Source organism: Dermacentor variabilis, chromosome 3, assembly GCF_050947875.1.
Source record: "Dermacentor variabilis isolate Ectoservices chromosome 3, ASM5094787v1, whole genome shotgun sequence".
NCBI lineage: Eukaryota > Metazoa > Arthropoda > Arachnida > Ixodida > Ixodidae > Dermacentor > Dermacentor variabilis.
This window is the reverse complement of record NC_134570.1, coordinates 118,332,227-118,352,840: the sequence shown is the minus strand read 5'-3', so window position 1 is coordinate 118,352,840 and position 20,614 is coordinate 118,332,227. Positions and strand designations below refer to the sequence as shown.

Sequence of the window (20,614 nt, the reverse complement as noted above, 5' to 3'; positions counted from 1 at the left end):
TCTCGGTATAGCACTCTTGGACGGATTTTTGTGTATTTTGTTGCAGCTATGCGGCACGTGGCGACATTTCCGACAGCAAGCACTAAAATTCATTCGTCACCTGTGCTAGTAACGTGGTTTATTGTATCCCTTTTTCTTGTGGCAAAGAGTAAATAGGTCAAACGGGATGCTTTATCAATGACCAGCTAAGAGAAAACTCAAACAGTGTCAAGAAAACGGTGCGCAATGGTTGGCTAGTGCCTCACTGCAGTTTGTGTGGCTATGAATAGTCGTTTGCTCAATGTACTGTTGTCAGCACAAGCGGTGATCGCGGTGATCAACTGGCGCATGAAATAAAATGAGGCTGAAATTATTTTGCAACTTGGGTCTGGGTGTGTCGGTATGCCATCTGTGCATTTGTCAGATGGGGACTTATCCTTTGTAAGGACGCGAATCGGGCATGTGCAATGTAATGAGTGTCGGGTACAAACATAGGGTCATCGAAAATTAAGCTTTTTGTTGAAAGTTCGCGCTTGCTTTCACCTCGTTTCTTCTGTTCTTGTGCATATCTGTGCTGCAATTCACCAATATGTTGTACCAACAAATCCAGACGGCCACCTTACTCGAGACTAAAGAATTTTGAGAACTTTTGCTGAGCTGCAGCGACAGCCCAAATATGATATGAAAAAAAAAAATACTTCGAAATCCGGGATGCCACACTGACGTACTAGTGTTGGGGGTTTTGGTGCAAAATTAATTCAGAAATTTGAGCTTTTACCTTTAGTTTCTCTTCTAATTGTCCAATCAACTTAGTACCATGAAATTTGTGAAAATAGCTTTGAAATAATACTTTCAGTCTGAAAAGGTTCAGCTTTTTTTTTTTTCAGCATCCCCTGGGGGGAGCCTCAAATGGTAAATCGATCAAATTGAGTAGGTCCTGTGAGGTGCAGTTCAGCTGCCAGCGTTAGGATTCCCAACTTCGATTAGCCCCGGTTGGGTACAAGTTCTCTTAAACATTCGCTTGCAAGTGTTTGATTATGCACAGTTCGGCACTTCATGTTCTTTCTTAGCTGTTGCGTTGGCACATTCAGCGAGTTCCCATTTTACCAGAGCTAGGAGACTTGAAACATCGCTCCTGCGGCTGCATGTTTTTGCAGGTGTGATGGCGATGATATTTAACGTGGAAGAGCTGGCCAACATGATGTCGATTGGAACGCTGCTGGCCTACAGCTTGGTGGCTATCTCTGTGCTCATGCTGAGGTAAGAGACCACCCGAAATATTCTGAAGTGCGAAACTTCTGCGGCATGTGCTCTGTATTTGTTCACTGCCTTGCCGAAGAAACACGCCAAAACAGACTGTGATACTTTTTCTTCCACCACACTGTAGACCTTCCCACCGTTTAACACGTTTGGGCGATGGAAAATGGGCTTTTAGAAATGTTGCAAGCGACCTTAGAAGACAGATCCATAACCTTGCCAGTGCTTGCAAGTGGTGCAAGATAATGCAAAGGGCAAATGGGAGCATAATCGCAAGATGCTTGTGATCGTCTTGATGCTGTCCCGTTTCACTTTTGTGTTCTCTGGCACAATTTGTAAGCCAATGCAAACAAACCAGCCCAACGGTGCATTCTTTCCTTTCAGCAAGTGCTCGTACCCGTTTGCAGCAAACCAATGTGGATGTTTATGACAGCATCCAGAGGGTCTTCGTAGGAAAGGTCTCTAGTCGAATAGTCCAGAAAACGAGTCTGGGGGATTCAATAAACATTATTCTTCATTGATCGGGATAGGCAGTTATTTTCACAGCTGGTAGGGAATAGAAAGGTTGGAGTAATAAAATGTCTTACAGAAATTGCATATTTTCTGGAAAGTGTATTGAACTTTTTGTTCTTTATCAGTAGGCAGTGAGAGGTCTCTTGCGATGCATCTGTAATGTGCAAATGTCTTTTTTTTTTTTTTTTTCACCTGTCCTCTTATGCCTCACTTCACTGGAATATCCTTCTGTGCATGCGGAGCGTTGCTCGGGTGTGCCTGTGTTTCAAGTTCACAAAAATGAGATACTAAGTTACAAGCATAATCATCAAAACTGAGGAGAGCAAAGAGGAATTACTTTGGTTTAAGTATCTCAAACCACTTTAGTTCCTTTTTTTTGGTTTCGTACGCCTTTTAACCACTTTTAGCCATGTAAATTTCTTTTTTTTTGTTTCATGGCATGCAAAGCCATGCACTGCCTTATAGGGGTGTGTGAATATCGGAAAATTTAGAATAACGAATGAAATAGTGTCTTACTCGACTGTCTTCAAATCGAATAGTCACTCATCGTAAATGCGATAATCTTTCAAATACCTTTAGAATGTTTCAAATGTCGACTGCACCCAAATAAGCATAAAAGTGTAGCAAAAGTACAGTAAATTTTCAACCCCCGCGGGCATACTATAGACAAAAACATGAGGACTTGTGCAGTGGAGCAGGCTAGCACGCTTAGGTAGCCGTGCTTTCCAGGCTGTATGTACAGTGGTCATTTGCACTCTCTGAAGAGCCCTTTGCATGCAAAGAAACTACTTGTTTGCTTTGAATGCTCCATTTGTGTTCTTAATAAACGACGCTTCATAACGTACTATGTAATGATAGAAACTTGTAACTTTAAGGACACTGGGATATGAAGATCGCTTTATAATAATTGTGATAATGGCTGTTCATTATTCTAAAGCTATTAGAAAAGTATTCAATGTTTGGTTTGATTTGCTTGTGGCACTATTTGGTTCGTACTCAATTCGGTCTCAAAAATCGCTGCTTGCTGCACCCTTACTGTCTTGCATCGTCTTGATCAACCTAGCTCCACTGGCAGTAAGTTTTCATGTGAGATCAGTCGCCGCCAGGTTTTTCGTGAAGGCTCAATCGCAGTGAACAGAAGAAAGAAGCACACAGTGCTAAAAGACTGCTAGTACCAGTGCTGACAGACGGGTTATTTAACGTTCTGAGGTCTATGCTTCTCTGTATTTGTATAATATAAGTGTTCATGGGAGAACAAAGCAGCAGGTCCACATGTGTTGCTATGTCAGTAGAGCACCACAAAGAACACATTGAAGGGCAGTTTCGCTCCCTAGCAATGACTAGTTACATGTTGCATCTATATGTAAATTATTACCATTCCTCTTTGCTTTCCTTGGCATCAGTCACTCTAGGGTTTTATTGCTAGACACTGGGTTTGTGGCTAATTATTAAGAGGAAGCTTTACCTCCGGAGTTCTAAACCCTATTTAAATCTATGTGGCTCCTATCTGAACACATGGGAATGGAGAAAGTTTTTCTTGGCAACCACTGCACTCATTTTGATTAGGTTAGTTGCTGATTAGGTTGTAAACATTAGGCTGCAATTTTTTTTAAACTTACAAATTTTTTGCAATTACTGTCAGAAATATTATTTCCTAAATTAATTTTTCGCTTCCTGGAGTTGTTCAGATTTATTGTCAAATGCAACAAACTTGATTGAAGTCTGTACAGGGGTTATCCCAGAGAAGCACTTCTGCATCTTACATGTACATTAGAACCTCATTGATACAATCCCGTTACGTACAATTTTCTGGCGCTACGTTCACGATTGGGAACACAAAAGATTAGAGTTGCACTTATTTTTATTGGTTTATACGCTCCTGGAAAACTCAATCTTTCGGCGCCAGTGTTTAGCACATAGCGGAACTGCGATCGTACGATACATTTTCCGGTCGCTACACCCCATCTAAACGGGATAGTGCGCGAGTCATGTGCAATTAAGAATGGTAGCCATCTGCCATGGCAGCTTCACTGCAATACCCAGCCGGCCCTTATGACGTGAAAACGCCGACATTCAATCAGTTTATTATTCCGGTATGAGCAAATCATCTGCTGGGTCTTCGCATGCCGCATTCTCAGCTATCGCCACCAACCCTATTGCAGTGAGCATCTTGACCTATCTGTCTCACAGTACATGGTGCCATTGGAAGCGTACTGCACGCTTTCTATAGGTGCTAACCCAAATGCACCACGTTTCCTGCTGCAGAAGGTGATCACAGTATAACTTTTCCGACCGCTAGATCCCATGCAAACAGGAAAAAGAACAAGATACTACTACTACTACTACAACTACAACAACAACAAGAAAGGGGGTTAACCGAGGGGCCCGATTTTTATTAGTCATACCATAAGAATCCAACAAACACTGACACCAAGGACAACATAGGGGAAATTACTTGTGCTTAATAAATGAAATGAAGAAACGATAAATTAATGGAAATCAAAGTGGATGAAAAAACAACTTGCCGCAGGTGGGAACCGAATGCACAACCTTCGCATTTCGCGTGCGATGCTCTACCAATTGAGCTACCGCGGCGCTGTTTCCCCATCCACTTTCTTGGGTATTTGTGTCCTAGTAGAACCCTGGGAGTGTTAGCCAGCGCCACCACTCGCACACCTTGGCGGCGGACGTGGAACGTCCTTCTTGCCGCAGGCGTCACGAGAACGTGATCTTTTTGGGTGAAGGCAACTGGTGAACAAACCCACATATGCTACCTGAAGGCATGCGAAATGCGAAGGTTGTGGGTTCGGTTCCCACCTGCGGCAAGTTGTTTTTTCATCCACTTTGATTTCCATTAATTTATCGTTTCTTCATTTCATTTATTAAGCACAAGTAATTTCCCCTATGTTGTCCTTGGTGTCAGTGTTTGTTGGCTTCTTATGATATACTGCTGCTGCTGCTGCTGCTGCTGCTGCTACTACTACCGCCGCTGCCGCCGCCACTACCGCCGCCTCCACCACCAATAATAATAATGGTAACAATAATAATAATGTAATGACTGATGGGTTCTCGGCCTGTTCAGATAGTGAAGTCAGTTTCACCAAAAGGGCGAAGCATCGATTGCAGCACCAAATTAGCAGACAGCCATACGAAGTAGGGATGGCACTTTTATCGGCCGTATCAGCTTGTAAACATTCGCTTGCTACCTAAATTAACAAGCATGGCGTCAGCGCGCACAGCGAACATGAACAAACCACACTCCATGACCACGGACACTTGCTGTCAAAACGCTAGCATGAGCAAGTGCTACAGCAGCAGTGAGTGAAGGGACATTCATGCTGTCTATCACTTCAATGCAAACTGAGTGCTGAAAACATACAGCATGCACAAAGTTACAAGCCGTCGCCGCGTCTAGACTGGGCCCTCAACGTAGACCGCTCTCAAGATACAGCTGTGTGACTTCATGCAGCCACCACATATGCAGTTATAGCCGGAGTAGAACACCGCCCCCCTTCTCTCCCCTCCTCCCGGCAGCTTGCAACATTCAGTGCCTTCCTCCCCGCTCTGCTCTTTTGCGTGGGCGAGATTGAACTGCGATTGTCGGCTGCCCTCGCACTCTTTCACTCGCACATAGTGTAGAGTGCGGGGCAGTGGTCTTATCGCCCTTGGACTTTATCCGGATCATCACGGCGCCGCCGATGCAGAAGGCAGAAGTGCACCTGGAGTGTCCATATTGTTACGGAGGGATAAAAGAAGAGTAAGATCGCAAGAAGCTGGCTGCTGCGTGTTGTTGCTAGTTCGCCATCTTAACCCCATTGAATTTACTTGTATATACATTGTAAATACAGTCTGTCTATACTCCCACCATCCCCGTAACATATAATTGCTGTCGCAATAAAAGGTCCAAGGCCCACGTGATCGAGAACAGGCGCCACCCACTGCGTCAGTTTCCCCGCAATACTTACCTGCCCATTTCACGTGAAAACGCTGGCACACTTATATTCATATTCATATTCGTTTCATATTCCGGTACCAGCAAATTTCCTACAGGGTCGTCATAAGCCACATGAACAGCTATCGCCACGAAGCCCATTGCGATAAGCAGTCTCATCCATCTGTTTAACAGCGTATGAGACGTAGTGCCGTTGGAAGCGCACTGCACGCTTTTAGTAGGCGATAACGTAAACACGCCCCCATTCCCTACTGTAGGTAGCACAATGCAACTGTCACATTTCGCTACGGGGGCATCTGGCATTGCCTACCGGCTCGATTTCATTTGTTTCCCGTCGCTATCTAAAACACTAAGCAATAGGAGAACAAAACGAGTATCGGGTTGCTGAAGCCTAGCTTTATGTGTGGTGGTGTCTCGTGCCTCGTACCACAACAATTCATGCAGCGCTTCGCATTACGTGGACGTCAACTATAGTTGAGCTTGTTAAACAAAGGTTATGACATTATATGGGCGCCCGTGTATGGCGCCCATATGTTTGTATCTCACTTCGTCCTCCTCTGCTTAGCGCCATAACGTTTGTTTTTAAGTCGTGAACCAACTAGCTCTGCAACAAGTTTTGTTGAGTCTGTCAAACTTTTAGTTACTTCTGATTGTATGTTTTCCCAGTTAGTATGTTTCCTCTAGAGTTTCTTTTTTTTTTTGAAAACATGTCAATGAGGTCCTACTGTATTTCAGTAGGGAAATTGGAGTTGGTCCCGAGCTAAAGCGTCTTCTTAGGGTCCCCTGTTATCGGAGGGAAAAAAATACTAATAAATGAAAAGCACAGTGGACTGTGCTGAGCTTCCTCATGGGTGCTGGCTCTTCTCTTCCTTTCCTATCACATTGATGATGTTTTCTGCCCTTGCTGTGGTGCCTGCTTCCTCTGGATGGCCAGATATGAACCTCTGAGCCCCCAATCCATTGCATCTGCTGAACCATCCCTTTCAGTGTCCATCTCCAATAGGAGACGAATGTAAGTGTCAGCCTGCCTCCCCTTACTTCCTGCATGCTAGGGTTATTACGACAGTCCTTCTTTTCTGTGTTTGCTGGCGTAGTGTTGGCAAACATTGCATGGGTGCATGTTTGTTTCAAGTGGATTCACTGCACTTCTTAAGTAATCATGGTGTTGCTGTACCTGCAAGCAGCCTGATACATACTGCAGCAGTATGAAAACAAATACTTGCCAGATTAGGAAGAAAAGTTATTCAGATCCAGATTGCATGTTGCAATATGTGTGAAGCGAAGCTTTCTTGGTACATATTGTGCCATTGCCAACTTGCTCTTCGAGATGATCTCTGAGTGTTCGTGATGATTACTTCCATCACCAACCCAAAATGGATGATCTGCTAAGCGGCCAATACCTTTGCCATACATAAGAAGAAATACGAGCCAACATAAACTTCGTGCACTCACACCCATTGAGTATGGAGTGCACAAGCCTGCACCTTTATGCCAGAGACAGGAATCTAATGGGTTAAATTTATGGATTTTCATTGATCGCTTCAGGAAAGCTTTGCTTCACGCATTGGATCTGCATAAGCTTTTAACAATGTGGTAAATGCTTGTTTCTCTTTTATTTTAGCATGTCTGTCTTGTTGGATGAACGTTCATTTTTGTGTGCCTGATATAATAGCGGAATTCTGTCGGCACATTCTCAGTTGCATGTTTCTAAGCTGTGTATTGTCCTGGCACAAATCCTATCAAGCACTAGCTCTTGGCTGTCATATCTTTGAGCAATAAAAACAGACAAGATTCTGATTTGGTTAAAAAGTGTTTCAGTTTATTTCCTTGATTCGACATCATCTACTTCACTTAATTCAATCATGTTCAGTTATCCCAAAAGGTGCTTTTGCTCGTCTAAGGAGAAATAAAAGAAAGGAGAGAGGGACTTAGTTTCAAATTTGAAATCTGACAATTTGAACTAGAGTGAACCTTTTGCTCTATGGAGCAGTTCTTCGCACTTGGAGGCAATCGCAGCTGTGCTGCTGTGGGAGGCGACGCGAATAGGTAGCCGCTGTGGTCACAGTTTAGGCCAGCCAGCCATGATGCCACAGGATCTCGGGAGCGGCAGCTACTGCGGCCACTCAGGTTGAGCATGCTAGCATGTTTCGTTCTTGCGCTACTTGCACGTGAGCCGTCTTTTTCTTCGCAGGCTCTGGAGGCGATAGTTGCAATGCTACAGGGCCCCTTGCCTAGCGCGATGCACAATTAAATTATGTGCTAATGGTGCGCGTACTGGCCGGTTCTTGGCAGGGCCAAGAGTTGAGGACGTTGAGGGGAACAACGCTGAAGGTGTCGCCGAACAGTGTGCAGTGGTGGCAGTGGCGTTGGCAGTGGCAGTTGTTAGTAGTGTCAGGTTTCGGAATCCGAGAGAGATGTACCGGGCAGCACCGGCAGCGTAGGTTACGAACGAAGTGCAGCCACAGTGATGCCATAGTACAAGATCACAACCTACCGCAGGTTCTCGTAGATGCCCAGGCTTGTTGAAGTCGGAGCTCTCAAAGAGGGACCGTCGGGCAGCTCACTACTTGCTTAGAGATAGCATGAGGGTTGGTCACTCACGTTGATGTAGAAGGGATTCTCAAGCTGAAGAAACCAGATGGCAGAGCTGCTCATGCAAATCTTCGGTAGGCCATGCATCCGTGAAAAGTAAGAGTACAGAATATCGGAAGGCTCGCCTGCTGCTGCTTGCAGTGAAATTTTGAATGCCAATAGCATCAGGGTTGAGGTGGTCGCTGAAGGCATCGCCAAGGTTGTGTTTGTGGCGTCGCTGTGCCTGCAAGAGTGAAATTTGCCTCTGACCTCTGAAGCAAATGAGCCTCTTAATCAGTGATCAGTGAGGTGCCCCAAACGGAAGACAGATAGTTTGCGGGAACATTCAAGGAAGGAGAGCGATGGACCGTAGAGTAGCTGCAAGTGCTTGCGTTTGGCCCAGTGAATTCCTTGGAAAGAATCGTCGTGCAGCTGCCATTGAGATGGGGAGGATCACGGACAGAGTAGAGGTTTGGTGCTGTGGCTGATGCGTGCTGAAGATCGCCACGGTTGGACGCAGGCAATGGGGGATGACAAGACACAGAATGACGGGGCGGTTCAAATGGCAGCAGCTGCGGTGACTGAGTGCTAGAGCGGACATAGGGAGCAAGGATGGCTGCCTGCAAGTCCTTGTAGAAGTAAGGGCCAGGGGGTAGCAGCCGGAGCCTGGAACCTTGTTGATACGGAAGTGGCTGTCCAGCTGGATTTACCAGATGTCTGGCATGTCAATGTAGAATTCTCAGACACCCTACAACCGCAGGATGTCTGCCGGACTACGTGAGGCCACGTCACTCTCACCTTGGTAGAGTTGGTGCGTTGACGCTGGCATGGCTGGGCTCGGTCGTCCGGATCACCAATTTGTGGGAGGTGGTACGAAGGCCAGCTAGCCATGGTGCCGCGGGATCATGGGAGCGGCAGCTACCATGGTCGCTCAGGTCGAGCGTGCTAGCTCGTTCCATTCTCACGCTACCTGCACTTGAGCCATCTTCTTTGCCAGCTCTGGTGGAGATAGTTGTGCTGCTATACTACTCTGCAGTGCATATAAACCTCTGCCAGTAATGCTGTGGTATTGAAGCAGCACACTTAAATCTGACATGTAAACACACACACGCGTACACACACAGGCACTGTACAGCAACTACTGCTTTATTGCTCAAAGACCCACTTTTTGTAGTGTCCCATGAGAAGCATACGTGCTCTGATGGAAGTGAGGCATGAACAAGACCCAGAGTACAGCACAAAAACAAATATATTTTTGGATTCCCACTCTAGGAATAATTAGCCCAAGATAGTGGTGTGCTTTGGCAGAGAATGATAGAGGGGCATCTTATACACCTGTCTTTCCATTTGCCAATTTCTATTGCTTCAAGAATTTCCCTTTGTTTTTGTGTTCCCTGCACACAACTTCTCTCTTTGCATAAGGCTAAACCCCATGAGCGCGATTTTATGCGCGACAGTGATGAGCGACTGCTTCAAGTGACGGATCGGGCCGTCGCTTGAACAGATCGCTCGGTCTTGTCGCACGAGCGCTCGGTTCTGCAAATCTAGAATTTGTCGCTCAGAAAGAAAGGCCAATGGGTTGGCGTTGATACAGTGTTTTCGGCACCTCTGTGATTGTCGGGCCTGTGCAGACAGGTAAATGGCACAAAAAGGGAACGAGTCCCTGCGCAATCAACCACAGAGAGCCCTACGTCACTTGTACAGAGAAAAACGTGAACAAGGTGAATGCTGGAGCCAACGTTTCGACAAGTGGACTTGTCTTCTTCAAGGCGACGTATGCTTTCCTCGCCACAGTATATATAGGCGGGGTTCTTCTAAAGGGGAGAGGGTGTGAGGCTGGAGGATGCGGAAACGAGGCTAACACATTTTTCCTCGTTTCCGCATCCTCCAGCCTCACACCCTCTCCCCTTTAGAAGAACCCCGCCTATATATACTGTGGCGAGGAAAGCATACGTCGCCTTGAAGACAAGTCCACTTGTCGAAACGTTGGCTCCAGCATTCACCTTGTTCACGTTTTGCTCATTGTCTTGAATTTCCATCTCCCGCATTCCCAGTCTTTTCTTTGTACAGAGAAAGTGGTTTATAAGATCCCTCTATCGTATAACGAGGTGTAACAAGCATTGGGCAGACGGGCAGGTGCTTGAATACAAGGCTGACTGAGCACAGTTATCACTGCACGGCTAAAGGTCATTTAGCCTTTCATTGCAGGGATCGTGGCTGAAAACCCATCCTTAAAGATGTGGAAGTTATGTGCAGAGAACACAAAAATCAAACTGGGTATTCTTGAGGCAATAGAAATTGACAAATGTAAAGACAGCTGTATAAGATGCCCCTCGGTGTCATTCTCTGCCAAAGTGCACCACTATCTTTGACTTTAGTTATTCCTAGAGTAGGAATCCAAAAAATATCTTTGTTTTTGTGTTTTCCTCTGGGTCTTGTTCACACCTCACTGCCGTCGGAGCATGTTCACTTCTCAAGGGGGACACTACATGAGGTGGATCTTTGAGCAATAAAGCAGTAGTTGCAGTCCAGCGCCTGTGTATGTCCTTTTTTATGTGTGCGTGTACCTGTCAGATTTAAGTATGCTGCTTCAATATCATGGCTGACCAACTAGCCCGTCAGTATGCGACATAAAGTGACATAGCATTTCGGACATGAAGTCAGGTGACGGTGACAGCAATGCCAGCTCCAAAGAGGCAGCCTATATAGCAGTGCTGCGATATGAAGCAGAGTTCGCAACCCAATCTGGCAGATGCCAGCTGGGCCTCCTTTCTGGAATTAAACTCGTGCATTGTTCAGCCTTTGGCTTATTACAAGTGCCACTTGTGGTCACTCTGTAAAAGCTGGGATAACAAATTGTTTCAGAAAATTTCATGCAAGTTTAAACTGCTATGTTTATGTTGAATGTTGCTTTTGTGGGTTCTTACCGTTTCTATGTAACAGAAGTTGACGATATAAGGTTCGGCATTTTCACTTGCATGGCCATGTGTTATGCTTTTTTGGCGACTGTTCTCATACGTTTTGTAGGAGTGAATACTGAAAATCTGACAGTCTGCAGTGATATACTTTTGTGGAATGATAGCTATGGTATGCAACTGTGTAGGATAGTGTGAGTGGCAATGCAAAATTGTCATAACACGAGATATTGGAACAGACTTTCAAAGTTATCAGCATAGTGTGTGTCTACATGAGCTGATGTCACTCACCTGTGATCATCCTAGACATGTATAACGTGAAGATTATATTCTACTGATACTCTACTACACCTACTGACCACTATCCAGCAAAGACTTTTCCAACATTTCTTGTAAGCAAAGTCATGAGCGTAAAGGCACGTAGGCCAACTTGCCCTTGGTTCACTCATTCAATTGCCAACCATAGTGGTTGGATTCTGATGGAGGCTGAATGCAAAAATGCTCAAGTACCAATTTCTAGATACATGTTTAGGAACACGAGGTAATTCATAAAGAGAAAATGAGACATCCACCCAATCGTAGCAGTTGCTACAAAGGAAACCCATACGGCTTCCTCGAAAGAAAAGCCTCACAGTTGAGCAATTTGCAGCCTTTGTAGCAATTGCTACATTTGTGTGTATGTCTCATTTTCCCCTTAATAATTACCTCTCTCCACCTTGTGGGTTTTCAAAGGACCATTACATCACTCTTGCCTTTGCTTCGAGTTGACAAATTTGACTTCACCCTGCCATGTGTTAGGCGCCTGGTTAGCTCAGATGGTAGAGCGGCTGCCCCGGAAAGGCGGTGGTCCCGGGTTCGAGGCCCGGACCTGGACGAATTTTTCTTCAACTACGAGGCTTTTCTTGTGAGGAATCTGTATGGGTTTCCTTTGTAGCAAGCTACGATTGGGTGGAATTTTTCCTTTATTAATTACTTCTCTCCACCTTGCGGGTTTCTGCAGAACTATTACGACAAACGAGGTAATCCGAAGCCCTTCACTTTGGCACCTCTCCTAAACCTTGTTACTTTAGGACAATAAGTGTCGGCATTCAGTTAGTCACCCTTGACCTATGCAGAGGGTATGCTATAGTACTGATTCAACCGCACTGCTTACTCAGGTACGACGTCACACGTCCATCTGATGGTGATGCTGATGCGGCGGACTCTAGGAAGCAGGCTGATGACCAGAAGGCGCGAAGCATCATAACTACACTTTTTAACCTTGACGGCCTCCTCAGCCCTACGGAGGCCACATCCTTCATTGTCAAGATTCTCACCCTAGTCGTCGGTAAGCACAGCCTTTCTAATGTGGTGGGTTCATATTATTGTGAAATTTGAGCACAAATGAGTTGGTGGTTTCGATCAATCAATAAGTCAATCAGTCGGTTTATTTCCACTTCGAAAAGCAGAAGGCTCGGGAACTAATGGCTCTACAGAGCTTGGTAAGGCTTTATAGTAGCGGTGTGTGAATGCTCAAATGTCATCAAATCAAATATAGTGATCGTTTAAAAAATTGAATTCGAGCGTAAAATTTGGTTTTTCAAATAAATTGGTATATGTGATGCAGAGACCCCTGCAGCACCTCGTGCTCGATGCCATGAACTTGCCGCAACCCTCCTGATTTAAGTATTTTTCACAGGTGGCAAATGACACTGAACCTGGTACTGGAACGTGGTCCGTGCTTTTGTCTGTCACGCAGATTGGCCTTATGGTAGCGCACCTGCCATAAAGATGGAAAAGTCCTTCCGTATTTTAGGAAAAGGCTAGAAAGCAAAACTTTCTATACAATAAAAGATTGCTACAAAGCACAGGTCTCCTATTAAACTGAGAACCTCGTTGGTACAAGTGTCGGAAGAGAGCACTTGATTCTACTTTATAGGGGGGGGGGGGGATATTGCATTGGTAAAAACATGTCTTCAAGACCTTTATATAGTAGAAATGAGTTGTAATTAGTTCTGGCATACTAATTTAATACTCCTAATAAACTCGTAATACTCTTACTAATACTCTTCATAAAGGGGGCTATTCACTATATCTCGAGTTCCATGTTCATAAGCCACTGATAGCTTACTTCATTCTTGTTATGCAATGCTAGGAGACTCCCAAGCATGTGCAGCACCATGTTTTCAGGCCCCAAATTTGCAAGGATGAAAATTTTTGAAAATGTTTCTGATATTCAATATTTTGCTTTCCTTTCTTGATTAGATTCGATATTCGATTCAAAATCTGCTACTCGGTATTCTCACAGCCCTACTTAATAGTCCCCCTACATTTCAGCACACTACATTATCAATGGTAGCATGCATCTGTTCTGCACACACAAAAAGAAAAAAAAAAAAACATCACACATTCTTGTCCAGTTAAACATAAGTGAACAAACACACAGAAATGCAAAGGAAAAAGTTAAGGCACAAAACGCCATTAGGTACAAAAAAAAACATCTTTGGATACAAAAGCTCTACGTATGGTAAAACGCATGAAGTTCAGATCTAACTTAAGTAATGTAGAGACCCATCTGCACGAAGAAATTGCAGTAGGAGTTAAGGGGAGAGAACATAGGACAAGAGGATAGACCTACACTGTGGAATGTTCAAGCCCATCAAGCTGTCGGTGTTTGCACTCCTTCTCCTCCTCCTTTCTCTTTCAACAGGGGCCCTGTTCATGGCGCTGACAGCACTGTTGGTGTTTGCCGAAGATGAGGTGCTGACCCTCTCCACCTCTGCCCTGGTGCCTCTTGTACTCATGTCGCTGGTGTCCATTTTTTGCATCGCCTGTATCATGAGGCAACCCAGCGCCAGCACCGAGACCCTTGCATTTGCGGTGAGCCACACTGGGCCCTTCCTTTCAAAGCGAATAGCATCATTAGCCCGCTTCAGCCACCTCGGTGGTTCTATCTAGCCTCTTTGCACTCTTCAGCTACAAAAAGATCTCGCAAATTTTCTGCGGTGCTAGGTGGAATTAAACTTACATTTTCATGGGTTCGTCAAGTGCAGCAACCCGATGGTTTGGTGGTGTGCCATCATTGCCCACAGCCAGCGAGAGATTAATTCACAGCATTAGCATGCACTGGCATGAGTACATCTCGGAGGCTTTGCGCGGACTTTACGGGTGTTTGTGCGGACTTTGCGGGTGTGTGCTTTACAGGTGAGTTTACGGGTGTGTGGCTTTGCACAGACTTTACAGGTGCTTTACAGTGATACACTGCATTGCATGAATGCCGATCGCCTTAATGTTTACAGTAATAGTGAGATGGGTTCTGCTATGGTGAGCATTTACGCATGTCATGTGCGTGCGACTTTCGAAGTCGTTCAGAGCTGCTCAAAAACCAGAGGACAGAGCACGACATTACGACCTTGAAGTTTACCGAACGACCTTGAAGTTTACCGAACGACCTTGAAGTTTACCGAACGACCTTGAAGTTTACCGACAAAAAAAAGTAGCCAACAATGTCCAGTTCCTGGTGTGCAGCGCCTGAAAACGTTCTTTTACAGCGAAGCTGTTAGCCTCTCGGTGGTCGGCATTTTTCGTGTCCGTCAGTTAGCAGAAATTACCTTCTATAGTGGCTCATACCCCAATAAGCAAGCAAATAGTAATGCAATCGCTCGTACCCCCATAAGGCAGAGGCTACAAGCACTCGGCAAGGTGAAGTGAACGGTGCATACATTCTTTGGAATCGTGCATACAACATGCAGAACAGTATACGTTTCAATAAAGAACAAGCTCAAAACAAGAATCCGAGCCACATATTTGACAAGGTGCTCCTGATTAAAATATGAAGTACGTGGCGCTCCCCGCATGTTTCCCAGAAAAGATTACTCATTCGCAAAACGACAGCAGCTAGCGACATGGGGAGGGACATCCCTAGCCTTTCGTATATAAAAATAACCAGCCTAGCAAATGATTTCAATGTTCTAGCACCGCTATGGATGGTGGTGTGCTGTCAAGATTACCGTTACTCGTGTTACTACCATTACTACTATTACTCTCAAGCAACCCGCCGTGGTTGCTCAGTGGCTATGGTGTTGGGCTGCTGAGCACGAGGTCGCGGGATCGAATCCCGGCCACGGCGGCCGCATTTCGATGGGGGCGAAATGCGAAAACACCCGTGTGCTTAGATTTAGGTGCACGTTAAAGAACCCCAGGTGGTCAAAATTTCCGGAGTCCTCCACTACGGCGTGCCTCATAATCAGAAAGTGGTTTTGGCACGTAAAACCCCAAATATTATTATTATTACTCTCAAGCAATAAAACATTGCACACCCCACTCGGCCGTTGTCAAGGCTTTCAACAGCTTCACTGGAGGTCCACTTTTGCAGGGTCAGGATGGCGAATAAATTTTTTTTCGGCAGCCAGCAGTGAGATAACATATCTACATTACTCCATAGGTTTTGTTTCCACTAGCGGTCATACATAGCCATCTTGCATAAAACAACTGTAATTGCATTTAATAATAATAATATTTGGGGTTTTACGTGCCAAAACCACTTTCTGATTATTGGCACGCCGTAGTGGAGGACTCCGGAAATTTTGACCACCTGGGGTTCTTTAACGTGCACCTAAATCTAAGCACACGGGTGTTTTCGCATTTCGCCCCCATCGAAATGCGGCCGCCGTGGCCGGGATTCGATCCCGCGACCTCGTGCTCAGCAGCCCAACACCATAGCCACTGAGCAACCACGGCGGGTTGTAATTGCATTTGTATGTCATTAGTGTTTTAAGGGAATAAAATATGAAAATTTCGGTTTACTGCTTGTGACAGTGCGCATGGTACAACCTGGTGCCGAGTTCCACTAGGTTCAGCCAACACAGCAGCCTTGCTCTCACCTGTAATAAACTGCTTTACTCTGCTGTATACATTTAAGACAAATATGATGATTGTGCTTCAGCCCTTTGGTTCAGCCGTAACTGTTTCACAGGGCTTAAGTAATGTGGCATGGGAAACTTTCCTCGTGCAAACTTCTCGATAGGAATCCTTTTTTTCTTCTCTTTGCCGCTTCTTTCTGTGCCTGAAGGTTTTAAAAGGGCCCTGGGGCACTTTTTGATTATAGTAAGAAAATGCTGCCGATCTGTCATAGAGGCTGCTTTGAACACATGAGCCAAATATTTGCTGAACTGTGTGCAGCAAGAAATTTACAATCTCCTGTCGAAAACAGTGAAAAATGCTTGCTCTCGCTTCTGCAGTGCCTTCTTGCAGATTCGTAGAAAGTAGTTGGACCCACCGACGCTACTGGCTGATGTCATTATCACGAGAGCATTCTCAGTAATACACAATTGCTAATTTTGAGTTAAATAAATGGTCAGTAGTATATATGTCTGCAATCAAAAAGACAGAAAAATCATTTAATCTTTGCACTGTGCGTATCTCTGTCAGCTGTGCGGGGTCTCGGAGATGGCAGTGGCATACTGCCACAGGCTTTACACTCTTGATTTCTCTGCTGTGTAGCTTCCCACGTGCTAGCAGAGATGAAAAGAGAAAGCCAGGTATTGGTGAGATAACCCCACTTATAGTTGAAAGATGCAGAAAATTTGGGGGGCATAAGATTTGCGAGATGTCCTTTTATTAATAGTGAGGCCATTATATGATTAGTTACAAAAGTGTTTCAGGGCCCCTTTAATGCAAGTTCATTTTGACACTTTCACAGGTTCCCCTGGTGCCAATAATTCCATTGTTCAACACGTTTGTCAACCTGTACCTTATGATGCGTCTTCCCCTAGCCACCTGGGCTAGATTTGGTATCTGGATGGCCGTAGGTGAGTGACACGATCGTTTGAGCGCGACATGTTTTTCAGTTTTATTGCTTCAATTTTTGGGAACCAATACAGAAGGTTTCAGTTTTCAAACTGCTCCTACCACATATTTGTGTGTGAATACAAATATAGACCTTAAACTGACCCGCCGCTGTAGCCTAATGGCTATGACATCGTGCTGCTGAGCTCAAGGTCGCAGCTTCAATCTTGGTTATGGTGGTCGCATTTCAGTGGGGGCCAAGCGCTTAACCGCTCGTGTACAGTCGATTTCCTTTATTTTGAACCCTGACGGGACTGATGAAATTTATCTAGTTATCCGAAGGGTCTAATGTACAAGACGCAGAAAAAAAAAATGCCAGAACACCCCATTGATTCATTTGCCAGTATTTGCCTGATTTTAACAAGTCCCCGAATAAAATGGGCGCCCACTTTTTATCTGTCCAAGTAAAGAACTAACATAGATACGATATTAAAGCTCCTAAACAAAGTAGTAATTAAATATGTATCGGTTTCTTTAGCAAGAAAAATGTCTCACAGTAGCCGCTGGTTTGCTAAAATCAGCTTTGCCGCAATACATGCGTGTTGTGCGGTAAAGCACACACACACGCCACAAAGGCGGTTTTAGTTTCCTATCTTGATTGCATTGTGCAGGCAATTTTCAACCCAGTTTCTTACAAAAAAAGATAGGCATGCGTTGGCTTGACATTCTTTCTAGAGCAGACCAAGAATAGGCATTTTCGATGGAAAGTTTGCCACCTTTGTCTCCATTCCCCCTCCCCCTATGAAAAGTAGCAAGATGGAGCGTGTTAGCTCGGACCGACCTCTCTGACTTCTTTCAAATAAATTCTTCTGACGTGTGATGACCCTAAGCTCTGCCAAGACTGACGCTGCCACTAAAGGGATCTCTATTGGGCATGCATGTGCCTAACCCCTATGGTGACTCCACCATAAGTCACCATAGGGGTTAGGCACGTGCTTGCTGACTGGTCAAGTTCAAATCATCCGGGAAAGGACAATTTTAAGATCGAAATAACTAAAATTTGGGCCCATAAATATGCATAAGCACCAGCCGGTGCCTTCGGTCGGGGTTGAATTGACTGGAGTCGAATTTACGAAAGGCTACTGTACTTAGATTTAGGTGCATATTAAAGGACCCCAGATGGCCAAAATTAATATGGAGTTCCCTACTCTGGCGTGCCTCATAATCAGATCATGGTTTTAGCACTTAAAAATCCAGAATTTTACTTAATATTTTTATGTTTAGTGCGAAATCACTTGGTTCTTAATTTGATGAAGAATGCAGCCGACTGCAAGACTTGCTGTGAGTCACAGGACACACTGAGCGCTAATTCTTTAAAGGAGACACGCATTGTGCTCTTGGGTCTTCCATTGGCTTTGTCTGTCTGAGACGAATCTCGTATCAAGAGAGCCTTTGGTGCACGGGGAATGTCCTCCATCAACTCGTATTGATTGTGACAGCCTCATTTTGATGTGACAGCCTTCAGCCTTTAGCTGAGAGCTAAAGCACACCAACAGTGTCATGGGAAAATAGCAGTGGATATTGTGCCAAACTTCAAAAAGACTGACGCAGGGAAAATGACTGCAATAGGATGAAAGCACCTCCAAATAGGCTGCGCAGGGTAGTATTTTTATGTGCAAAAAGAAAGTTATTGTCATTAACATTGTCACAGTATTTGCTCAGTTTCACTGCAGATGATGATTTTAAAAAGCTGGCAAGTGATGCATTTAAACAGTATGCATATTGTTGTTATGGACAAATTCAATGGATCTGAATACTGGAAATGTCATTTTGCTATATAGTAGAGTTCTGTTTATTTGACTGCAGTTAATTAGGTCTCTTGATCAATTCAATCCCAACTGAAGGTCGCGGCTGGCGCCCATGCATTTCTGTGGGCCCAAATTTTTATTTCTATCCTAAAATTGTCCTTCTCTGAGTAATTCGAACTTGTCCAGTCCGCATGCACGTGCCTGACGCCTATGGTGACCTTAATAGCGACCTCTTTTCTGGCATTGTCTTTCAGCAGAGCTTAACGGAGAGTGAAAGCGTTAAACACACGCCATCTCCTGTCAAAAACGCATACTTTCAGCCTGCTGTAGGAAGATTTTCAAGCAATAATGGTAGCTCATATTGTTTAAGTTATTTACCCGATTTTAAGGCGCATGCTGAAGTGAATAGCGAAAGAGTGGACACAGGGCACGAAAGGGCGAACCGTGTCCACTCTTGTGCTAGTCACGTCAGCATGCAATACCAGCTAGCCCGGTCTCGCACCCTGCTTTAAGGCGCACCCTTCTTTTCCCAAGAAAATTGAACCATGTTTGCAGTGTTTGTATGCTTTGCCGCATGACAGGTCTGTATTGCGGCTGAGGTGACTTTAAAGAAAATTTCGAGGATGCTTAAGTTTCGTTTTTACCAGTGGAACGTGATGGCATTCAAAGACCCCTGACAGCTTTTCGTGCTTCCCGGCAACTGAAGCTTATGTAACCGTTAGGTTTACCGCAGAACGCTGGCGGCGAACGCTATGCATGAAGGCAAGCTTTCTGGCAGAAACGTGGCCTCCTGCGTGGTTCGATCTGCTGTTATTGTTCCACACGTCTAATATTGCAGTCTGAGAAGAGCCAACAAAAAAGATATGCGCTGTTGGTGTTTTCTTTTCATTACATATGTTTGTGGGCTGCTGTTCTCAAAATTCCGAGGAATAACTTTGTAAAGAATGAGACAAGGTATGAGCAACTTTGGTGGTAGAAGAGTGGTTGGGTATGCATGGTTCACAATTCTTTTTGATGAAGCGACGTCCAACGCCTGATGCGGGACGCTGGCACCAGATTTTCTGCAACACGGGGTCCTTAACGCTGTTGCGTTAAAACAGTATGGCGAAGCTGATTTTAGAAAACCAACCACAATTGTGCAACATATTATACCCATGCCCATTTTTCTTGCTAAAAGAATCAGGTGCACATTAGCTTTCTACTTTATTTAGCAGCTCTAATATTATTTCTGCATTAGTTTTATACTTTGGACACAGAAAATAAGCATGCGTTTGATCCAGGGCATTGTTAGAAGCAGGCAAATACTGCATGTTTCGAAGTATCTTTTTTTTTGCAACTTGTTCGACCCGCCGGATAATTCGATCAATTTCTTCGGCCCCGTCAGGGTCGAATTAACAGAAGTCGACTGTATTAGAACCCCTTTGCAACCTCAAGCCCAGACCACACATAAGCCCATGAGCATGTGCAAGCTCGCGTTTACACAACTATGTACGTCCCTGGCCTAGCATTCTTCATTCCATCACTCTTTGCACGGTCCTTTACTTGTTCTCAAGCTTCTTTGTCAGTTTCCAAGTCTCTGCTACATATGTCAGCACCATTAAAATGCACCTGTATACCTTCCTTTCCAATGATAATGATAAGCTTCCAGTTTGGGAGCTCACGATGTCTGGCGTGTGCGATCCAACCCATCTTGATTCTTCTGTGAATTGCCTTCTCATGGCCAGGGTTCCTTGTGATTAGTTGGCCTAGGTAAACATACTCCTTCACAGACTAACTTTACGAGACAGAAAGAGAGCAGTTTGGATCAGAGAACAAACGGGTATAGACAATATTCTAATAGACATTAAGGGAAA

The 20,614-nt window shown here is 44.8% G+C and overlaps 1 protein-coding gene across 6 annotated transcripts in view; it reads left to right on the top strand.

Moving 5' to 3' along the window:
• Nucleotides 1-20,614, top strand: part of LOC142576223 (cationic amino acid transporter 2-like) — a 147,747-nt gene that overhangs the window by 108,384 nt on the left and 18,749 nt on the right. For 5 of the 6 annotated variants that reach the window (XM_075686241.1, XM_075686246.1, XM_075686244.1 and 2 more), the window contains 5 exons: nt 1,137-1,239; nt 6,636-6,713; nt 12,345-12,514; nt 13,877-14,046; nt 16,868-16,976. In XM_075686241.1, coding sequence (XP_075542356.1) covers nt 1,137-1,239; nt 6,636-6,713; nt 12,345-12,514; nt 13,877-14,046; nt 16,868-16,976 — 630 coding nt within the window. The remainder of the gene's footprint in view (nt 1-1,136; nt 1,240-6,635; nt 6,714-12,344; nt 12,515-13,876; nt 14,047-16,867; nt 16,977-20,614) is intronic. The other variant, XM_075686242.1, reaches the window with a different exon arrangement.